This window comes from Nestor notabilis, unplaced genomic scaffold (genome assembly GCF_000696875.1).
Source record: "Nestor notabilis isolate BGI_N333 unplaced genomic scaffold, ASM69687v1 scaffold9578, whole genome shotgun sequence".
Classification (NCBI taxonomy): domain Eukaryota; kingdom Metazoa; phylum Chordata; class Aves; order Psittaciformes; family Psittacidae; genus Nestor; species Nestor notabilis.
Window position 1 is genome coordinate 1 of NW_009939605.1, and position 19209 is coordinate 19209.

The 19209-nt window shown below is 38.2% G+C and overlaps 1 protein-coding gene across 1 annotated transcript in view; it reads left to right on the plus strand.

Moving 5' to 3' along the window:
• Nucleotides 1–10538: 10538 nt before the first annotated feature.
• Nucleotides 10539–19209, plus strand: part of IL31RA (interleukin 31 receptor A) — a 21731-nt gene continuing 13060 nt past the window's right edge. The window contains exons 1-7 of the mRNA XM_010019950.1: nucleotides 10539–10590; nucleotides 11350–11646; nucleotides 13293–13413; nucleotides 14150–14316; nucleotides 14930–15081; nucleotides 18165–18330; nucleotides 18927–19009. Of these exons, the coding sequence (XP_010018252.1) occupies nucleotides 10539–10590; nucleotides 11350–11646; nucleotides 13293–13413; nucleotides 14150–14316; nucleotides 14930–15081; nucleotides 18165–18330; nucleotides 18927–19009 (1038 nt within the window). The remainder of the gene's footprint in view (nucleotides 10591–11349; nucleotides 11647–13292; nucleotides 13414–14149; nucleotides 14317–14929; nucleotides 15082–18164; nucleotides 18331–18926; nucleotides 19010–19209) is intronic.

The following is a 19209-nucleotide window of genomic DNA, read 5'->3' on the forward strand; positions in this document are numbered from 1 at the left end:
GGCAGAGGTCCTGAGACGTCGCTCTGCTGCTGCAGTAAGTGAAAAGGTTTGTTTGTGTGTGTGTGTGTATTCATTAGCAGAGGACCTTCTGCTCACTTTTGATAATACGGAGAGTGGGAAAGCGTGATGTTCTTTCCGGAAGTATTTTCTGGAGTGGATCCTTACTAGCGGTGATGATCCTTGCGTTCACATCCCTCCAGATGTTCATCCCGCGCTTGAGGCAGTGCATGCTTCCGTGCCTGCGGGACAAGCGACTCCTTTCAGTTTCTTTCTTTCAAGTCCATGAGACAGAGTTGAAACTTCCTATTTTAACTGTTTGCGATTGTCTCTTTGGGGAAGAATATGATACGGACGCTAGGCAGTGGTTTTCTTTGTGTGTGCAACTCTAAGGCTTAGTTCTCAAGATGTTTGCAATACATGCAGTCATTAAAGGCAGTAAAAACTCTTTCCTAACTGCTAGCTGCTTACGTCGTTTGTATTCACTCACATTTTCTCAAAGTGGCATATCAGATTTAAATACACTGGCCCCATCCTGCTTCTGTGCCTCCTGGAAAAATACAATTCTGTGTTATCCTTCTGTACACATCTGTCATGAGTATCACCTACTGCACTCATGCTTAAATTGGGGAAGCTGCACTGAGCTTCTCACTTCTAACGGGCTGTGTTACTGGTCTGTTGAAGGTGATTGTCTGGCATAGTTGAAATCCTACTTCTAGCCTCTCTGTGTGAATTAAGACACTGGGCAAGAGAATGTTTTTATGCTTTAAGAAAGCTTCATGTATTGGGCAAAAGAACGGAATGGTTAGTTCAGATTTTTCTGTTAGATAGAGGCTAATCAGTGACAAGACAGGTCTCAGAAGGGACAAAAAAAAAGCTTTAGGTTTATATCATAGAGGTTGCAGTATTGAATGTTAAAGGCCTTGATTTTTCTACAGTAATCAGGTAAGTCTGGTAATTTTTTTCATTATTTAGTACTTGTAAGGAACATTTTCAACTAAAAAATACTTCACTGTGACATCTCACAACACAGCTGTTTTTAGTAGGTTCCATGGAGCCTGGTTTCACACTACTGTGCCAGCTAGCAGTTCTGACTAAGATGTAAAATTATTGTTCATAAGTTTAGAGCATAGGCTGTAAACAAAAGAAAAACGGGATGTATAACCTTTATGAGATGATCTGAATTAGCAGGGTGATCTGGCAATTCTCTTACGCAGGTCAAGATCAAAATAAATACATTTGGCATCAGAGAATACAGAGGATGCCCACTGGGACAAAAAGCTCTTGGAAGGTAGAAAAATAAAGACTGTTTTAAATGACTGTGTCCTCTGCTGCTGAAAAAAAGGGCTAATGTTCTCCTTAGAGTAATACGAATAGCAGGTAAGTGTTTGGTAGTGATCTTACGTTGCTATAACAAGGTACATGAGGTGTTTAGCATCCAGCAGTGAAAGGTGGTGAGGAATAGGTGAAGGTAAGCTCTGCAGAGGCTTCCCTGTCATGTTACACATTCACTGCATTAATGCAATGGAGTGTGAAGCTCACTTCATAAATCTAACTCCGACTATTCGGACATTGTGTCTGAACTTCAGGAGGGGTGTGAAATACAGGAGAACCTTCAAAAGAGAGATAATATAAAAAAATAACCAAAAGGAATGTAAGCCTAACTTTTAGAAAAGGACTTAATGTATATTCTTTACATTTATTTAAGGTTGAGATTAATATGGAGAAAGATATTTGATAGTGGGAGTGTAAGTAAGCTTCTTAGCATGAAAAAGGCGAAAGCTGAGATGGTGTGTAGGAGTTGTTTATGTTGCAGATTAAGTCATAAAAACAAGAACAAATGATGTAGGAGCATTATAAATGCAAAACTCTGTTAGCTGAGTCTGTAAGGAGGCTGAGTTTATAATGCTTTCTGGAATATATGAGTAAATCTTGTTTTTCAGAACGGCCTGTTACGGGTACAGGTAAGCTGCAGGATCACGGTCCTCTTTTCTGAGTGGTGAGAAAGTATGAGAGTGATGTTACGCTCTTTTCCTTCTTGTGCCTGTTGTGAGCACAGGATTACCTGCATTGCTCTCTGCGTTGCTGTAACACTGGCAGAACTGCAGTAGGACAGGGGTTACAATTACATTCTGTGTGTTGGGGCTGTAGCTGATTCTGTGAACAGTCCAGGCGAGTTTTTTTTGCTTTCTTGTGAAACATAGTTTGCTAATGTTATTTAAGTGGATGTGTTTTATTCTGGAACATCTGGAATTGGTCTTAATTTAAGAGGTAAGGCTGGACAAAGCAAAACAGTCCTCTAAAGTAGTACAGAAAATCTTCCTTTGGATTTCTGACGTGTATATTCTGCACAAACTAAAGGTTAAAACTACCCAACCTGGTCACGGCAAGAGATTCAGATCTGGACACCTTTTCTCAATGAGAAGTCTATATTTCTTTAAACCTCAGAGCATGGATCCTCCTGCCCTGCCCATCCATTTTTCTCACCTAGTTGCTTACCGTATCAGAGGCATCTTGTTCTCCACCTTTCTTTGAGTGACTGGGCCCAAGGAAGGGGCACAAAGGCAACCATCCTATCTGATAATGGCTAGCTAACTGAAAGCATCTGACACAAAATCATCTCTCAAAGTAGACTCTAGTAGCCAAAATAGACTTTGTAGTTCCTCAAACACTGAGCCTGAGAAGAGGGCTCTAAGCCCCAGATTGGCTGTTATTTCTCAGTGAAAGCAAAACATGAAATGGCAGTGCTCTTGTGAGAGCTGCAGGTCTCTCTGGTGGTACCACCAACATTTGTTTGTAGTGATATTGGTAACCCAGCCTTTCTTTTAGTAAGCATTATCAAGTCAGATATAATCATGTAATTAGAATGTAAAAAGTGACCAATATATAAAAATTAAATCTTGTTTTGTGTTTGTAACTTTAAGCTTTTCCTTTTTTTTTTTTTTTAATTATGAGATATAATATATTAATTAGCAAACAAATACTTATTTTACAGCTTTTGTATCCAGGTGAGCATTTTAAACCTTAAGGTACATTTAGAGGCTTATTTGTTATGCTTGTTTAGAGAATAGTGAAATTTAGTCATTATGGATTATTTTTCTGTATTGGTATCAAGTTGCATTTATGTGAAAATTGTATTTAAATTCCAATGTACAGCATTTTATATTAAAATGTGTTAATATTTAATATGCTGCTAAGCATTAAATGTAAATATTGTTCTATAACAAAAGAAAGGGTTTATCGAGGCATGTTTTGCATCCCTAATTCCAGGGTACACTAAACAAAATGACTGTTATGAGCACTTGTTAACTGAACTGACCTGTCCTGGTCACTGTCCTTCAGGATTTTAGAACAAAATATCTTATCCTTTTGTGGCTGTTTTTTTTTTATATTTAGAGACTGAAAGAGGAAAACGACTTTCCTGCCTTCTTAGTTTTGAGTTGATTTGCAGCTTTTATATTAACAAGTCATTGAACTTGATGAACACAGCCTTTATTGCTTTTATTATTGTTTTCTTCCCCACTGCTGCATTTTTAGAACAAGGTTCTGTGGTCAAAAGTTGGCACAGCATTTCAAGAAGCTCTGCTCCATGCTGCTCCTTCACGTCTGTAAGCTTAGTAGTTTCTATTTTCTTAATAAGCATGTATTAGATTTTATTTAATTTAAGTGATTTTAGTAGATTTATGGTAGCATTATGTTTTAAGTTAGGCTGTCGTAATATCACTTTTAAATAAGGTTTACTTTTAAAAAAAATGTTTGAATCAAGTTCTACTTAAATGTTAAAATCTAAATTTTATTCATGCTGGTCTGAGGTTCAGCTGAGTATTTTTAGCTCAGTTAAAGACTGTGGGTTGTGAAACCAGTGTGCTCAGATCTTTCACGACAGTGTCATTTTTCCCATGGATAAGTTTGTCAGTGTATGATTTATAGGAATTAGATATTCTTGGGATTTCTTGGGAAAAGCCATGAGCTGTTTCTCATATTTGTTGCTTCCTCCAGGACATTTATGTGTCATTCTCTTCTCTGACCTATGTAAAGAAATCTCTGTTTTTCTCTTCTGTTGCTCACTGGTACTCACTTTTGACGGAAACCTGACTGGTTCTTGAAGCTGATGTTTCTATACCCTGTTAGCTGGGAATGAGGCTCAAGTTTGTATTTGGATCATCAGCCTGAAATGTCCTCTTTCACTGAATCACAGAATGGTTTGCGTTGGAAGGGACTTTAAAGCTCATCCAGTTCCAAACCCTCTGCCATGGGCAGGGATACCTTCCACTAGAGCAGGTTGCTCCAAACCCCTGTGTCCAACCTGGCCTTGAACACTGCCAGGGATGGGGCAGCCACAGCTTCTCTGGACAACATGTGCCAGCACCTCAGCACCCTCATAGGGAAGAATTTTTTCCTAATATCTAACCTAAATCACCCCTTTTCCAGTTTAAAGCCATTCCCCCTTGTCCTGTCCCTACATGTCTCAAGATATGCCTTTTCCCTCTAAGATTTGTGTAAGCACTGATTAATTTGACTCCTGGAGTTCTGAAAACAGATGGTTATGGCTTTTCCAATTGTACCTGTGTATAACACCATGGTCGGGTGGCCCAGTGGACCGGAGTGCAGGCTAGGGGGTCCTGGCATTCAGCATTGGCAGATCTCATATAGCGTAAGGTCTGTCCCTCCGTGTGGTAACTGGCATGGCAGAGCTGTAGCCATTGCTACTTAAGCCTAAATAAAAGACAGCAATGGCTATTCGGTGTCTTTTCTCTTTCACAGTTGGTAGAAAAGTGTCAGGCTTAGTAGGAAAGAATGCCCAGTCAGGTTCCAGCAAAGATGTTAGAAAATCTTGAAGATGATTGTGCTTATGTTTTATAAAGGCTCAAGGCATACTAGCTTTCCATTTATAGATGTACTGTGTTCTTTATTCTTGGTGTAATAGCCACACTGCATGCAAAAGTATTTGTTTGTGTAGACAAATCCAGTTTCGTGATTGGATCTGACTAGAAAAAAGCTTTCCTGTCCCGGAATGGGGGAAAATTAAGAAATAGCCTTAAATAAAGTGTGGATAAAAGTTACTTTGGGTAATTTTCTCCACTAACTTCTTAAAATTTTTAACCCATAGCTCTCCCGAGCAAGCTCAATTGCAAAATGAAAATGGAAAACCAGAGGTTTTGGTATTGAGCAAGCCTTGTTTCACCAACAATGTTACACAATTTTTTATTTATCTAATGAGACCTTCATTGAGATTGCCCCTTCCTGCAAGAAATCTGGGTTTCATTTTTAATAGCTGAAGACCACAGTTCTGTTCATGGTATTTGCTAAGTCATTAGAATTTAGCTTTTATAGGTATCTTTAAGTGTCACACTTCTGAATATACGATGTGCCTTTCACTCAGGAATGTTCTTTCGACGCTTTTACATTTGCAATTGCTTAAATAAACAGCCAAAGAGCTTTTTAGTCATGTACCAGTATGGTGACAACCATGTAAAACACGGGCAGGGTTGTAACCTGCTCTGTTACTATCCTGACATACAGTCAGGATGTAGTAAATAGCAGCTAGCATGTCAAATAACTGGCTGCTAATTGGTATTGGAGAAAATAGAAGGATGTGCAATGTAGCATCAGGACTGAACTAAGTTAGCAGCTCACAGCTGGGAAGAAATGTCATGGAGGTCTCTCTCCCCCCATCTCTCTTCTATTTCACCACTTTTAGCAAGTGGAAGTGACTTACAGTGTGATGAGCACAAGAGGAGCGAAAATAGGGAGAAAAGGGTAGGTGTGGTTACGGGATGAGGACTGCTCACTCAGTGTGGATGGAATCTTTGGCTGTTTAAGCTTTCTGGTGAGCATGTGGAACTGGAATTCTTCAAGGGCTTGTAACTTGCATGCCAGATTTGCCATGCACGGCCCTTTAGTGCTGTGCTCTGCTGTGGTGATGTGAGCTGGTTTGGCACATGCACAATTAAAAAGATGTTTTTATGATTTCCTAATGCTTCTGAGTTCCAATTCCTGGCTAAAATAGTGCGTGGGATTGCTGGATCTACTCAGAGGAATATCATAAGAAAAAAGTACTTTCATTATTCTTGGAAACAGCTGAACTATTTTGGCTGAAATGCAGCCTCTTCTGTCTCGTGTCCCCTCCAAAATAGCCAACCAGCATACGTAGACTATCAGCATAAACTGCTAGAGCTTTGCCAAGTTGTAACCAAAAAGACAGTGGGAAGTGATAAATTTAACAGGCTTTTCCTTTTTTTCTTTATTTTTTTTATTTTTTGTATTTAACAGATCGTTCTTCATCTCCCTCTTAGATTCTTTGCACCATTTGAAGTGTCCTATGCTTTAACCAGAGCCATGGTTCTGCTCATGGTGTCTCTTCATTTTTCTCACAAACCCTCAGCAAAGATCTGTACAATAATTTAATGTACAGAAGGAGTGTAGCTGCTCTCAGATAAAGTCAGTGTGTGTGTCAAATCATATTTGTTTGTATGTTTGTTTTTTTTGCAGTGGATCTTCTATTGAAATGGACTGTCAATTTTATTAGAAATGTTTTGTAAATTGATTTTTTCGTAGGATGGAAAGAATCAATGACCCATTAGCTGTTTGTTTTCATTTTTTTTTTTTTTTTTTAATTGAGTAGTCCACGAAGTAGGAAAACCTATTAGCACTTAGAGCAGTGTAATCACACTCAGTATTGACAGCTGCTCTGTGGTGACATTGCTTTTCTCTCTTTTTGCTCAATTCTTTTGCAGTTGCATACATTTGAAATTAAGCTGCTGTCTGTATGACCTGGAAGCAGTTGTTTCTTGACATACTGTTATCTGATCTATGTCAGCTTTTAGTGGTTTTTGTTACTGTGTAGTTATGTTCGGTGACTCTAAGGAAGAAGTCAAACACTAGGGGAAATTCTTTAATTAGTCAGAACCATAATATGTAAGCCTTGTATTCCCATGGTTGATGCAGACAAGTGGAAAATCTCTGTTTTGAACTGTTGGGTTTACTTCACAAGGTCTTTACAATACTGAATACCCAGTGAGCTTTTATTACATGTTGCTAGTAGTTGAGCCTACAGAAAAGAAAGAATAGAGCTTTGTTATTTATATTAAGTGCCTTAAGCTCTTTCCTTTAAACAATTATATGTACCCTAATCTTTACATGCCACACAGAAGACTTGGTACTCTCATGGATGAATGTATGCTCCGAGATTAAAGCGGTATTCATAGAGCTGTTGTAAAAACATTTTAGCTGACTAATACAATTACTTACTTTTTTAAGTTTTAAAAACGTTTTTATGCCAATGTGGCATCTGTAACTCATTACTGATTTTTCTTTGACTCCTCCTGTCAGGTAGTTCTGTTTAGGCAGATAATCCTGTAGTGCTGTTGGTTATTTTGCTTGCTTTCGTTAATGCTGATAATTACCTTCAAAGCGTGTTGGTTTTCTTAACTACTAGTTTCCCAGATAATGAAGTAATGGTTACACTGGTGTTTACCACAGCTGTATAGCAACCGCTGATGTGTGTTCCTATGAAGTTGGCAAAGCCTTCTTTCGATTCGTAATTATTATTTTTCTCTGGTTTTGAACAGAAAGTAGTTTTTTTGTAGCCATGACTTTGGGACTGATTTTTTCACTTTGATGTCTTTCTTAAACTTAAAAAAGTATAATAAGGATAAACCCACACTTTTTAATGCTTACAAAATACACTCTTAGCTTTAACAGAGTGAAACTTCTAGTATTTCATCAGTATTGCTATGAACAATATTTATTCTAATATTTTAAAATAGCTTAATATTTTAAAATATGCAGTGAAGAATACTTGGAACAATTTCTTAATGTTCTTCATGTTTATTGCCATCAATAGTGTAATTTGTTTTCGCTGCATTGAGAACAAGAAGTTACCCTAGGTAACTGAAGTTGCAATATGTTCTCTTTTTGTAATTGCTTTGTTTCTTGCTGTGGTACACATCTTGCTGCAGATGAATTTTAGGAGTATGTCACTGGGCAAACTCCTCTTTCGTTTATCTTTTTATCCTATGTGTCCTTTTAATTTTTTTTCCCTGTTTTGCACTGTCATAGCCTCCAAGTTTATCAAACAGTTCCTGAGAGAGCCTGAAAAGAACGTTTAAGATGAGTTCTGGCAGAAACTGAGCACAAAACAGTATATTTTTATTATGGTTTTCTCTTTTAGATTACCGTAAAACTTTATCTTGTAGCAAAACCAGGAAGTTTTTGTGGAGAGGACCATAACATAGAGTGAACCCCTTCTGCCTGCATCCCACACATAGATCTCTGTCGCAAACAGTGACCTGGTGCACACCCACTTCCCAACATTGCCTGAACCTGTCCTGCAGAGGAGATGCCTAATTTGGTCTGAAAACTGCTGGAGTACCTGTTCCAGGGAGATAGCACTTGCCTCCCACCTAGAGCCCTCCTGAGATACAGATTTGCACGGAGAACTGAAACTCCAGCAGCCCTTCAAGTGAATCTGAAATCCTAATGTGAAGCAGGGACTGCAGCAATAGTAACGCCTAATTTGCTTATGAACATCGCAGCTATAGCTACTTGTCCAGCAAGGAGGAATGTTGGGAATTTAGACCCTCATCTGCTGAAGGGGATCTGGAACCTCTGTTTTCCATAGGCAGATCTCCTACTTAGAAGCCAAAGGAGTAGTCTGGGTTGCAACATATGCTGCCCTTCGTGGTGGAGTTGGGCTGTTTTGCAGACAGGAATTGTTAGACACAAGCTGGACTGGATGAGCAGATGATGAGGTGGTTTGAAAACTGGCTGAACAAATGGGCTTGGAGGGCAGTGATCAGTGACAAAAAGTTTAGCTGGAGTCCAGTGACAGGTGGTGTACCCCAGGGTTCAACATGGGATCCAGTCATGTTTATCATCATCACTAATGATCTGGGTGATAGAGCAGAACATACCCTCAGCACGATTGCTGATGACATGGAACTGGGAAGGGTGGCTGATATGCCCAGTGTTGTGCTGCCATCCAGAGGGACCTCAGCAAGCTGGAGAAATGGGCTGCCAGGAACCTCGACAGAGAGTAGTGCCCAATCCAGCACCTGGGGAGAAACAACCCCAGACACCAGTACAGACAGGGGGCTAACCAGCGGGAGGGTAGCTTTGCCCTGGGCATTCTGGTAGACACCCGGTAGAACATGAGCCAGAGATGTGCCCTTGTGGCAAAGAAAGCTAGTGGTATTCTGGGCTGCATCAGGAGGCGTGTAACCAGAAGGTCAAGGGAGGTGATCCTTCCCACTGCTGAGGACTGGTGAGGCCATAGTTGGAGTACTGTGTCCAGATGTGGGCTCCCTGGTGCAAGAGAGATATGGGCATACTAGAGAGAGTTCAATGAACAGCCACAGTGATGATTAAGGGACTGGACCACCTGTCATACTGGAAAAAGGCTGAGGGAGCTGTGACCATTCAGCATGGATAAGAGAAGGCTCAAGAAGATCTCATTAATACCTGAAGGAAGGGTGCAAAGAGGGGAGAGCCAGGCTTTTTCCACTGGGGCCCAGTGGCAGAACAAGAAGCAGTGGGCATGAACTGAAACATAGGAGGTTCCCTCCGACCACCAGGAAACACTTCTCCACTGTGACGGTGATTGAGCACTGGAGCAGGCTGACCTGAGTTCGTGGACTTCACATCCTTGAAGATCTTCAAAAGCCATCTGGACATGTTCCTGGGCACCTGGCTCTGGCTGGCTGTGCTTGGGCAGAGTGGCTGGACAAGATGACCTCCAGAGGTCTCTTCCAATCTCAACCACTCAGTGATTCTTTTAGTGATGACAGCAGTGCTTGGGCAAAGGGAGTGTTTGCTGTCATTTTCACCCTGGAACCCTAGATTCAGCTGTCCCTTTAGAAGAAATCATTCTATTTCGCTTTCTTCCTTCTTCCCCAGAGTTTTGGCTTTTCTTAGCTGCACAGCAGTTAAGCTTCAAAGAACAAGCCAAAGAGAGGTGCCTTCCCTTGTCTTTGCAAAGTGTTCCTTAAGTCCAGTGCCTGTGACAGCTGGGATAAAAATGTGCATTTGCCCTCTCTTGGGTGGCTGATGACTGGAACTGTTGCCCACTTCCTGAACAATTGTTTTATTGTGTGGTGATGCACAAGAGATAAGGATTATTTCTTCTCCTGCAACAGCCTTCCTTTTCCAAAGAGTTCTCTCTGCTAAGTGACTGCTCAGGAGATGGCTAAGCAGGCTGGATTTCAAGTGGATGCAGATGTATTTCTTACCAATTCTTTACATGGTCCTTGGATTGCAAATTACTTAGGTGGATTGGATTGCCCTCAGAAGGGTTTCAGGTGTACTTGCTTCTGTCTTTATATAAAACGTGTATGCTGATCTTAGGAAAACTGCGTCAAACTTCTCCCATTGTGCAAGAAAGTAACAGACAAAGCAATACTTGACTTGAATGTATGTGAGAAATGCTGAATAGCATTTTTAACTCATACTAATCATTATGAAGTATTAGGTGGAATCCTTACTTTAAGTATATTATTTTTATTTTATGACAGCATTTCCTGCCCATAGTTACTGAAAAGGAAATGTTCAGCTGTGTGATCTGGATGTTCATCCTACTCTGCACCTCTATAGCAGGTATGTTACTTGATTATTAGCACCTGTCTTGCCATAAGAAAGTTTTCCAAAAGGTGACCTTCTCCAAATGAAATTTCAAAGAATTCTGGGAAAAAAAAAAAAAGGAAAAAAGAATTTAAAAAAGAGAAGTTAGTAGGTGATGTCTATGTAGTGTATAGTATGTAGAGAAAGATTTATTTATGGCAGTCTTGATTTCTGCTTGTGGAATGTTAACTGTGATCGTGATAGCCTGTGTTTGTTTTCTTTTGTATTTAAAGTATTAAAAAAAAAAAAAGTATTACCTATTCAAATATTTTTGCAAGTACTACTAATGTTCTCATTCCTGATTTAGAAAGTCACCTAACAACGTGTGACTATTGTTGGGGTTTTCTTATGTGATAGTTCCATAACCAGTTTAAGCTGACACAGGTAACTGCTGAAGATGGAAGATCAGTTAGTTCCACACTCTCTTTGCCTCTCATATTCCTCTCCTTCTGCGGGAGTGCATGTTTGTGTGGAGTGCATGTAGCTGTGAGGAATCTGATCTGGATGGGATAGAAACATCATTCTTATATAGTGCCTATGGTAATATAGTAATTAACATGAACTGAGTTTCCAAACAGCGATATCTGACTCATGTCACTTACTGAGCATTTTATTTGAACTCCATTTGGAAAAAAAACTAATCAAGTGATCTGTAGACAACAAAATAAGTTATCATTTTTCCACCGGTATTTTCTAAGAAATTAGGTTATGTGATTTCTTCGATTTTGTTTTTAGATGAAAACTCTATCAGAGATGCTGACATTTTCCCTTCATCTCCTGAAATTGAAAGAGGATCCACCTTGAAATTATTTTGTGTTCTTGGAAAACACTACACACCTCACAGAAATGCAAGCCATATCATCTGGAAATTGAATCATGAATTGATCGCTCAGGAAAACTATAACATTGTGAACGAGACTGTGTCTAGTATAACCATCCGTAATTTCACCTACAGCAAAGCTCATGTGAAATGTTTCATTAAGTACTTGGGCGAGGAGCAGCTTTTGGTTCACACTGAAGTTAAGTCTGGCTGTAAGTAGAAAAGCAGAAAGATTAATTTTAACATTTTAAAAAATAACACTGTAAAAATTTTACTTTTAAAATAACTACTTTTTCCCCCTTTTTTTTTTTTTTTTTTTTTTTTTTAAGCTTGTGGCATTGTAAGACACCTGTGTTCAAGTATCTCCTTTTTTTCTGAAATAAAGCATGAAATTGCAGGCATTCCTTACTCACTGTGGTCCATAACCTCTCTAAGCCTCACTTTTGGCCAGCTGAAGTGAGTGAAGGTTTTCTGTGAGTTCAGATGGTACCAAGTCTGTCCCTTTGGTTATGTCTTTTGTCTAGTTTAGCCATTGTTAGCTTTCTCTGAAAACAATTTCCTCTTTAATACTCTGTTCCAACACAATTATAATTACCATCTCTTATGGAGAAAGCTACAGGATAAATATGTATACAAATTCTCTAGTTTACTGAACAGTTTAAGTCCAGATTATAGTAATTTATACCTGGGGGTCCCATTCTAGTAAAGAAGCAATAAATGCAGATAAATAGATCTGTGGAATAAAACCCAGCAGAAGGTATTACCTGTTTGCAAAGTTAGGTGTGCCATAAGCTTGATAATAAAAGAAAGATCTTTTCAGTCTTATAGTAGATGGGACAGAAAAGTACTGTTTTGGAGAGAGGGCTTTTTCAACCAGTTTATTTCACTGGGCGCTGTTCCCTTCCTTTAAATTCCAGTTTCTTCTGTTGAGTGAAGAAGTCTTCCTTTAACATAGAATTATAGAACAGTTAGGGTTGGAAAGGACCTTAAGATCATCTAGTTCCAACCCCCCTGCCATGAGCAGGGACATCACACACTAAACCATGTCGCCCAAGGCTCTGTCCAACCTGGCCTTGAACACCTCCAGGGTTGGAGCATTCACAGCTTCCTAGGGCAACCCATTCCAGTGCCTCACCACCCTCACTGTGAAGAACTTCTTCCTTGTATCTAATCTAAATCTCCCCTGTTTAAGTTTGAAGCCATTACCCCAAAACAAAGAAGTCTTTGAAGGTGTCAAATGTTTATGGATGACTTCAGACTATAGAGATCACAGAGGATTATTTTCTTTGTTCTATCTTGTTTATAAGATAAAGAGAGTCCAGAATTAGTATTCTTTTCAAGGTCATATAGGTATGTTGGCGAGGAAGTTGTCTTCTGCACTCTGAGATTGTGCAGGCTTCTCAGACTAGGGGTTTTCATAGGATATATGGTTAGTCATTCTGGGAAGGAATCAAGAAGAGTTTTATCTTTCAGAGAATGGCTTTTCCTCAACTTCTGTTTGTTTTCCTTTTACTCTCTGGACTGGCCTTAAGCTACTGGTTCAGGACAATGTATGTAGTGTTTTGATATAATATAGTTAATGAGTTACTGTAAAAATACCTTCGGGTCCTCTTAGTTAAGTACTTCTAGGAAGTAGTTGGAGAGAATCTCCCTGTCTCCCAGGGAAAGAATGATTTCAATTTTAGTTTTGTAGGAAGTTTTGAGGGCAGTAAAGAAGTTATAAAATGAAGTGCTATGCAAGACACTTAGTGAAGTTTGCCATAATCTGCTTTTTGACCAACAAAAATAGTTGAACACTAAAAAGTCACTTATTTTTACTAGACTTTTTTTTTTCCTTTTTAAATCTTTGTCATTGTAGTTCCACCAGACACACCAGGAAATATTTCCTGCATTTATTACTTTGATGCTGAACTTACCTGCACCTGGAGTTCAGGGAGAGAAACTAATCTTAGGACAAACTATACTCTTTACCGAAAAATGTAAGTATAAAGTGTATTGGGAACTGGGTTGCTGGAGTGAGACCCCCAGCTGCCTTCCCCTCACATCCTGATTTCTGTTCAAAAAAACCCTGAAAACATAGAATCATTTAGGTTCGGAGTCATGACATTTCCTCAGTAAATTCAATTAATTTGGGGATGGTATTGGTTGGAAATAGTTACAATCTAACCCAATATTCAGTAGACAAATGTTTACATCAGAATTGATATTCACTTATTTCCTTGAAGTAACATTACCAATTCGGTCAAAAGCTGAGTGAGCCTAGGCACAAATGGAGAATGGAGGCACTATTGTTGGAAGTGATGCTAAGAAACTTTCTGTGTAACTAACTATCCTTGTTTTGGATGGATAAAAAGATTACTTCCTCCTCTAATTGAACAATTCCTGGTTAAAACTGTTAAAGCCTGTGTTGTTCTGCTTGATACCAGTAGAGTTTAACCTAGGGACCTCTGGAGCCATAATGTTTCAGTGAAAGAATCCAGAGTTACTTGTCCGTTTTAGATTGCTCACATCTGGGGATTTGTGTTTACAAATACAGATTTTATAGTCTCTTGCTGTTTTGTGACCTCATTTTAGAAACATAAGTACTTGATTCTTTCATTTTCCATTACATTTTAAATACTGTTTAGAACCTTACTTTTTCATAAGCTGCTGTGACAGTGGTGAAATCAGCGTTGCTTATTTTTCTGTTTTGTTTTTTAGGATGACAGGAGGAAGGATGACTCTTCCAAGTACAGTGGGCTCCTGCCGAAGCAAAATGGAGTCATGTTCATTTTATTATCCAGATATTCCATATAGTAGTTCTTTTTGTTTTCAGGTGAAAGCTGAAAATATTTTGGGTGAAGCCTCATCAGGTTGTGTTCCTATACCTATGGAAAAAATAGGTAATTTTTAAAGAAGTTAAATAAAGTAGCATATGTTGAGCTGTCTACACCCTCTCCAGTTCTTTTTGCTGCAGTATACGCATGAGACAACTCTGAAACAAATTGTGTAATCAAAGTAGAAAATAATGCAAAAAAATTTTCAGTATACTAGTTTTGAAACTATTATTTGGGTTTCATTTGATTTTATATTGGTTTCAGTTTTGAAATGCTATCTAATTTTAATTGTTATCTGAAAGCATGAAGTCTCTGAAGTTACATTTGGGGTTTAATAAAATGTTTCATCCTTCCCAATTTTTTTCATCCCAATTTAAATACTTAGAATTTAGTTGAAGCAAGTCTCTTGTTAGGTTTCTTTTTATGCCTTTCCATGTAAAATTCTTTGATCTGGTTGGTGGTACTGCAGCAATTTTCCACAATTTCTTGGTCTTACTGAGAGGTGGTTAAAAATTATATGTGGTGTATTCATACTATGAAATGTCTAACTATATTTTTTTAAGCAGATGTCTGATAGGATGTGCGTTATTGCAATAGTGATCAAACACAAATAGACAGAGGAATTCTGAACTCTTATAGAAGTGTTTTTCCTGTTAATGTTTTTGTTTCTTCATTCTAGAGAAATTTGAACCTCCTGAAATACTTTCAGTTAAAAAAATCACTGGTATAAAGCAGTTGCTTACAGTAACCTGGGAAATGCCTGAGAAGATTGTCCCTTCACAAGATTTAATTTGCCAGGTTCGATACAGAAACTTGTATTCAAACTCTTCGGTAAGCTACGTAGATTTCCTTCTGAATGTTAGGTTCTTTGTGGCTAATTTCTTCATGTTATAAAAGGCTAAAAAGAAGAAAGGCAACAACTAGTTGGAAATCATGATTAAAACCTTGTTATTTTAACCAGGTCATTGTTTTCCTATCTAGGATGATTTGTTCTCTTCCTTTTGGTCAGTGTCTGTTTTGGTGCATATGATACTTTTGAATATATTTCTGTGAAAGGCTGAGGTTTTACCTTAGGCTAAAGGATTACACCCACAGCCAAAATATTTTGTTTTCCTGTCACATTCTGGTGTTGAAAACAGCATTTACTCCCAACCACAACAGTTGAATCAGATTAACATGCACTAATGATATATTAGTTTTCAGGTGAATTAAAGTATTATTTTGCAAGATGGAAAGTAAGCGAAGTTATTTTTCTGAGTTTGTCTTTCTCATGCTTAGATGGAACTGCTATAGGAAAAAACAGCAGTCATTTGCTTCTTTCACATGGCCTATTCCAATGCTTCTCACTATAAAAGTGATTCTGTTTGCTGTCTTACTGTTTCCCCATCCAAATTTTTCTCTTCCAAATGTAAGAGTAGACCAGGTTGCTTGGTTTGGATTTTTGTTCGTTTGTTTGTTTGCTTGCTTGCTTGGTTTTGTTTGTTTGTTTTTGGGTTTTTTTTGTGGTTTTGTTTGTTTTTGTTTTGTTTTATTTTGTTGGTTTTAATTTAATTGAACTGAGATGTCTGCCTTGACCTTACTATTTTATACATTAGATGAGCAATTTTGAGTGAGAAGAAGCATCAGGGTAACTAATACTAGTCCTCAGAGCTTTAAAAAAGTTCCTGATACTAAAGATGTTTCTAGTTAGCATCCTTCTCACATTCTCATGGCACGTGTCTTTACTGTAGATATGGCATAGTAGTTGTTTGATTCACGTTATAATATTTAGGATGATCTGATGGGCAGGAAGGCGCAGGTCCACCTGGGATATTAGAAACTGAACTAATATTTACTTAAAAGACCTGTTCAAGATGTTTATCCCTTTGGTGTCAGGACTCAGGTGTTCTTGTGAAACTTACATCCATATGAAATCCTTCCGAAATGCTGGAAACATTCACATTTTTGTGAAGTTACAGTAATATTGTGTATTGTATCTGTTCATCATCACTTGTACAAGAAATCACCTGTCTGCTTTTTCTCTATCGAATACAGTCTACATCCATTTTCTTCCTCAGAACTTACCTGCGTTTTTTCACAGACACTCTAGAGAGAAAATAGTAGCAGTGATTAGTAAAGACAAAAATCCAGTGAGTTTAGTTGTGCTGGATCTTAGACAGGCATGATTCATAGCTTTGGCTATAGCTGATCCGACTGCAGTGACCAACAAAGACAGCCTCAAACCATCAGTTAGATATAGGAGGTTTTTTTCTGTCTGTCAGCATATACATGGGAAAAAAAGAATTAAAATCATTTCAGCAAATGATGGATATTTTCTTGACCTTTTAAGCATTTGTACCAAAACAATCCAAATGGTTTGCTGTGAACTGTTTTTACTGACCTATTTTTCTACTTGCATATACAAAACTTCTAAGTATAATTCAATATTATTAACAGCCTTTTAGCAAGTAACTAAAAACTAGTCTGGGGTGTCTGAAATTCTATGCCAGGTTCTTCAGGAGCTTGATAATAGTTTTGAAGCCCTTTTTATTTATTTGGCTAAAGAGTCTGTAACCTAGCAGTGGTTTGTATATCCCTGAATTCTCCTAGAAGCAGTTTTCTATTTTTGACAATGAGTTTCTTGAGATGAGAACGTACTAGAATTTTTAGTTTCATGAGGCAGTGCACTTCCCATTGTGGTGTTCAACGGAGTGGGTGTCTGGATTTTGTCTTGTTATAGTTTGATTCACTTTTCGTTAGAAGGTTCAAATGATGGAAGACAGGAATTTCCTTGTAGTTTTTTGGCCTAATTATTGTAAATCTACATGATATAACTACTTCAGTTTGGCTCCCAAGAGGGAATCTTCCTTAATCTAAAACGTATTTTTGCTGATCTGGTTATAATTTAGCTATCTTGAAAATTTATTTTAGCATATTTGTGTTTCAGTCATCTGAAATTTTAGTAGTGCAGATTTGTTAATTACTGATTAATTTTTGCGGTTTGGAAAGGAAGACATTAATAATGGTGTAGTGACTATATCAATCCTGTACACAAACACTCAAATATTTCTGTGGTTCCTGTTGTTTTCTTCTACTTGCTGTTGTCAGCCCAGTTGAGTTAATGGATCAACTCCAATTCCTGGTTTTTGTGTCTTCTTTCACCTTTTGTTTTGGAACAACAATTAAGCTTTTGGCCTTCATCAGTGAGATGTGAGTGGATTCTTTTTAAGATGAAGAAATTACCTTGTCATTACTTTTCCAAGAATATATTCTTGGAATACTTCTCGTATTCCCATCTTCCTTCACCACTTAAAGATTCTATCTCTTTTTTTTTTTTATTCTCTTGGTACCAGAATTTTCTGTGTTTTCATTGGTCTTTTAATTTTGATCATATGCTGATAATCTTTGGGTTGGCCTACAGCCACACCATTATATGGTTAAGAGCTGGAAGACCTTGTAGCCCAGAAAAAAAGACCAAGAAACAAGTACCTAGCTGGCTCACAAGCTGCAGGTGATAAGTGCTTCCGCAGGGGTACTTCTGCTGTGAGTTGGAGCTGTATCAGGATGTTATGGTGATCCTGGCTTTAGCAGTACCCAGTTGCTTCCCAGCAGTGGGAAATGCAGTTATCCAACACTTCCTGTGCTAGCACAGCTGCTCTAGAATCACATGTGAGCTGCACACAGTTCATGCCACTGGTCAGTCAGTACAGACCTAGTTACGGCTCAAGTTTTTCAAACCCTAGAGCTTTACAGGATGAGTGGATGCTAGACAGGAAAATGAAATGTGAAACAAGTAATACTGAGTTTCAGAGGAGGGAGGTGGAAACACGAAAACCACATCCTTTGTGTTTTTCTTTTTTTAAAAAAAAAACAACCCCAAGTCATATATCTGCATGCAATTGTATAGTGAATAACGCTTATTCTTGTACATTCAGGAATTTATCACTGTCCCACTGAATTCTGCACAGAAAATGGGATCATGTAATCTCACAGGTCTGTGGGACTCCACAGAATATTCAGTTGCCATTCGGTGTATCAGTGTTGTGTCAATGTTCTGGAGTGAATGGAGTAGAGCGAAAAAAGCAAGCACAGAAGAGAAAGGTAAGCTAATTGTTTCCTAAGCTTTTATTTGCTTATGCTTCAGGGCATTAGGATTTAATAATGGAAAACTGTATTTTTAGCATATTATCAGTCTATTGAAGTTAGAATTCTGTTTTTTAAAGAGAATGTTTGAATTTTGTTTAAATACAGAAGGCCAAGAGCAAGGAGTGGAGGAGATACACACAATATGGGCTGAGGAAGAAAATGAGTGAATAAACAGTGAAGATGGGAGGAATGAAGTGTAGTTGAGACTGAACATTGCTAGGCAGGATAGTAGCAGAAACGCAGTGTAGCAAGTATGTCCAACAAAATGAATTATAAGTAGATAAATTAAATTGCCAGTTATAAAACACACCTAGAAAATCGCCTCTAGAACTTAAGAAATAAAAGAAAGCAGAAGGAAACTTATAGACAGAGAGAAGTTGTAGTAATTAGAGAATTAGGGCACAACAAAAGGTATAACATTACCCAAGGGAAAACTTCTTACTAAGTTACTCTTAGACTGTATTTTTGAAACCTTTTGATTGTTTTTGCCATATTATGTTCTCTTTTAAATATAACAACAAATATCAAGGTATTTTTGTGTCTTTAAATAGCTCCTTCAGAAAGAGTGGATTTGTGGAGGGTAATTGAATCTTCACACTCAGCTGGAAGTAGATCTGTACATCTTATGTGGAAGGTATATACTCTTTCTGTGAATTGGTAATCATATTGATGTCCTGCAACTGATGTTAGAATCACAGAATGGTTTGGGTTGGAAATGGATCTTAAGATCACGTAGTTCCAACCCCCTGCCATAGGCAGGGATGTTTCACACCAAACCATGTCACCCAAGGCTCTGCCCCACCTGGCCTTGAACACTGCCAGGGATGGAGCATT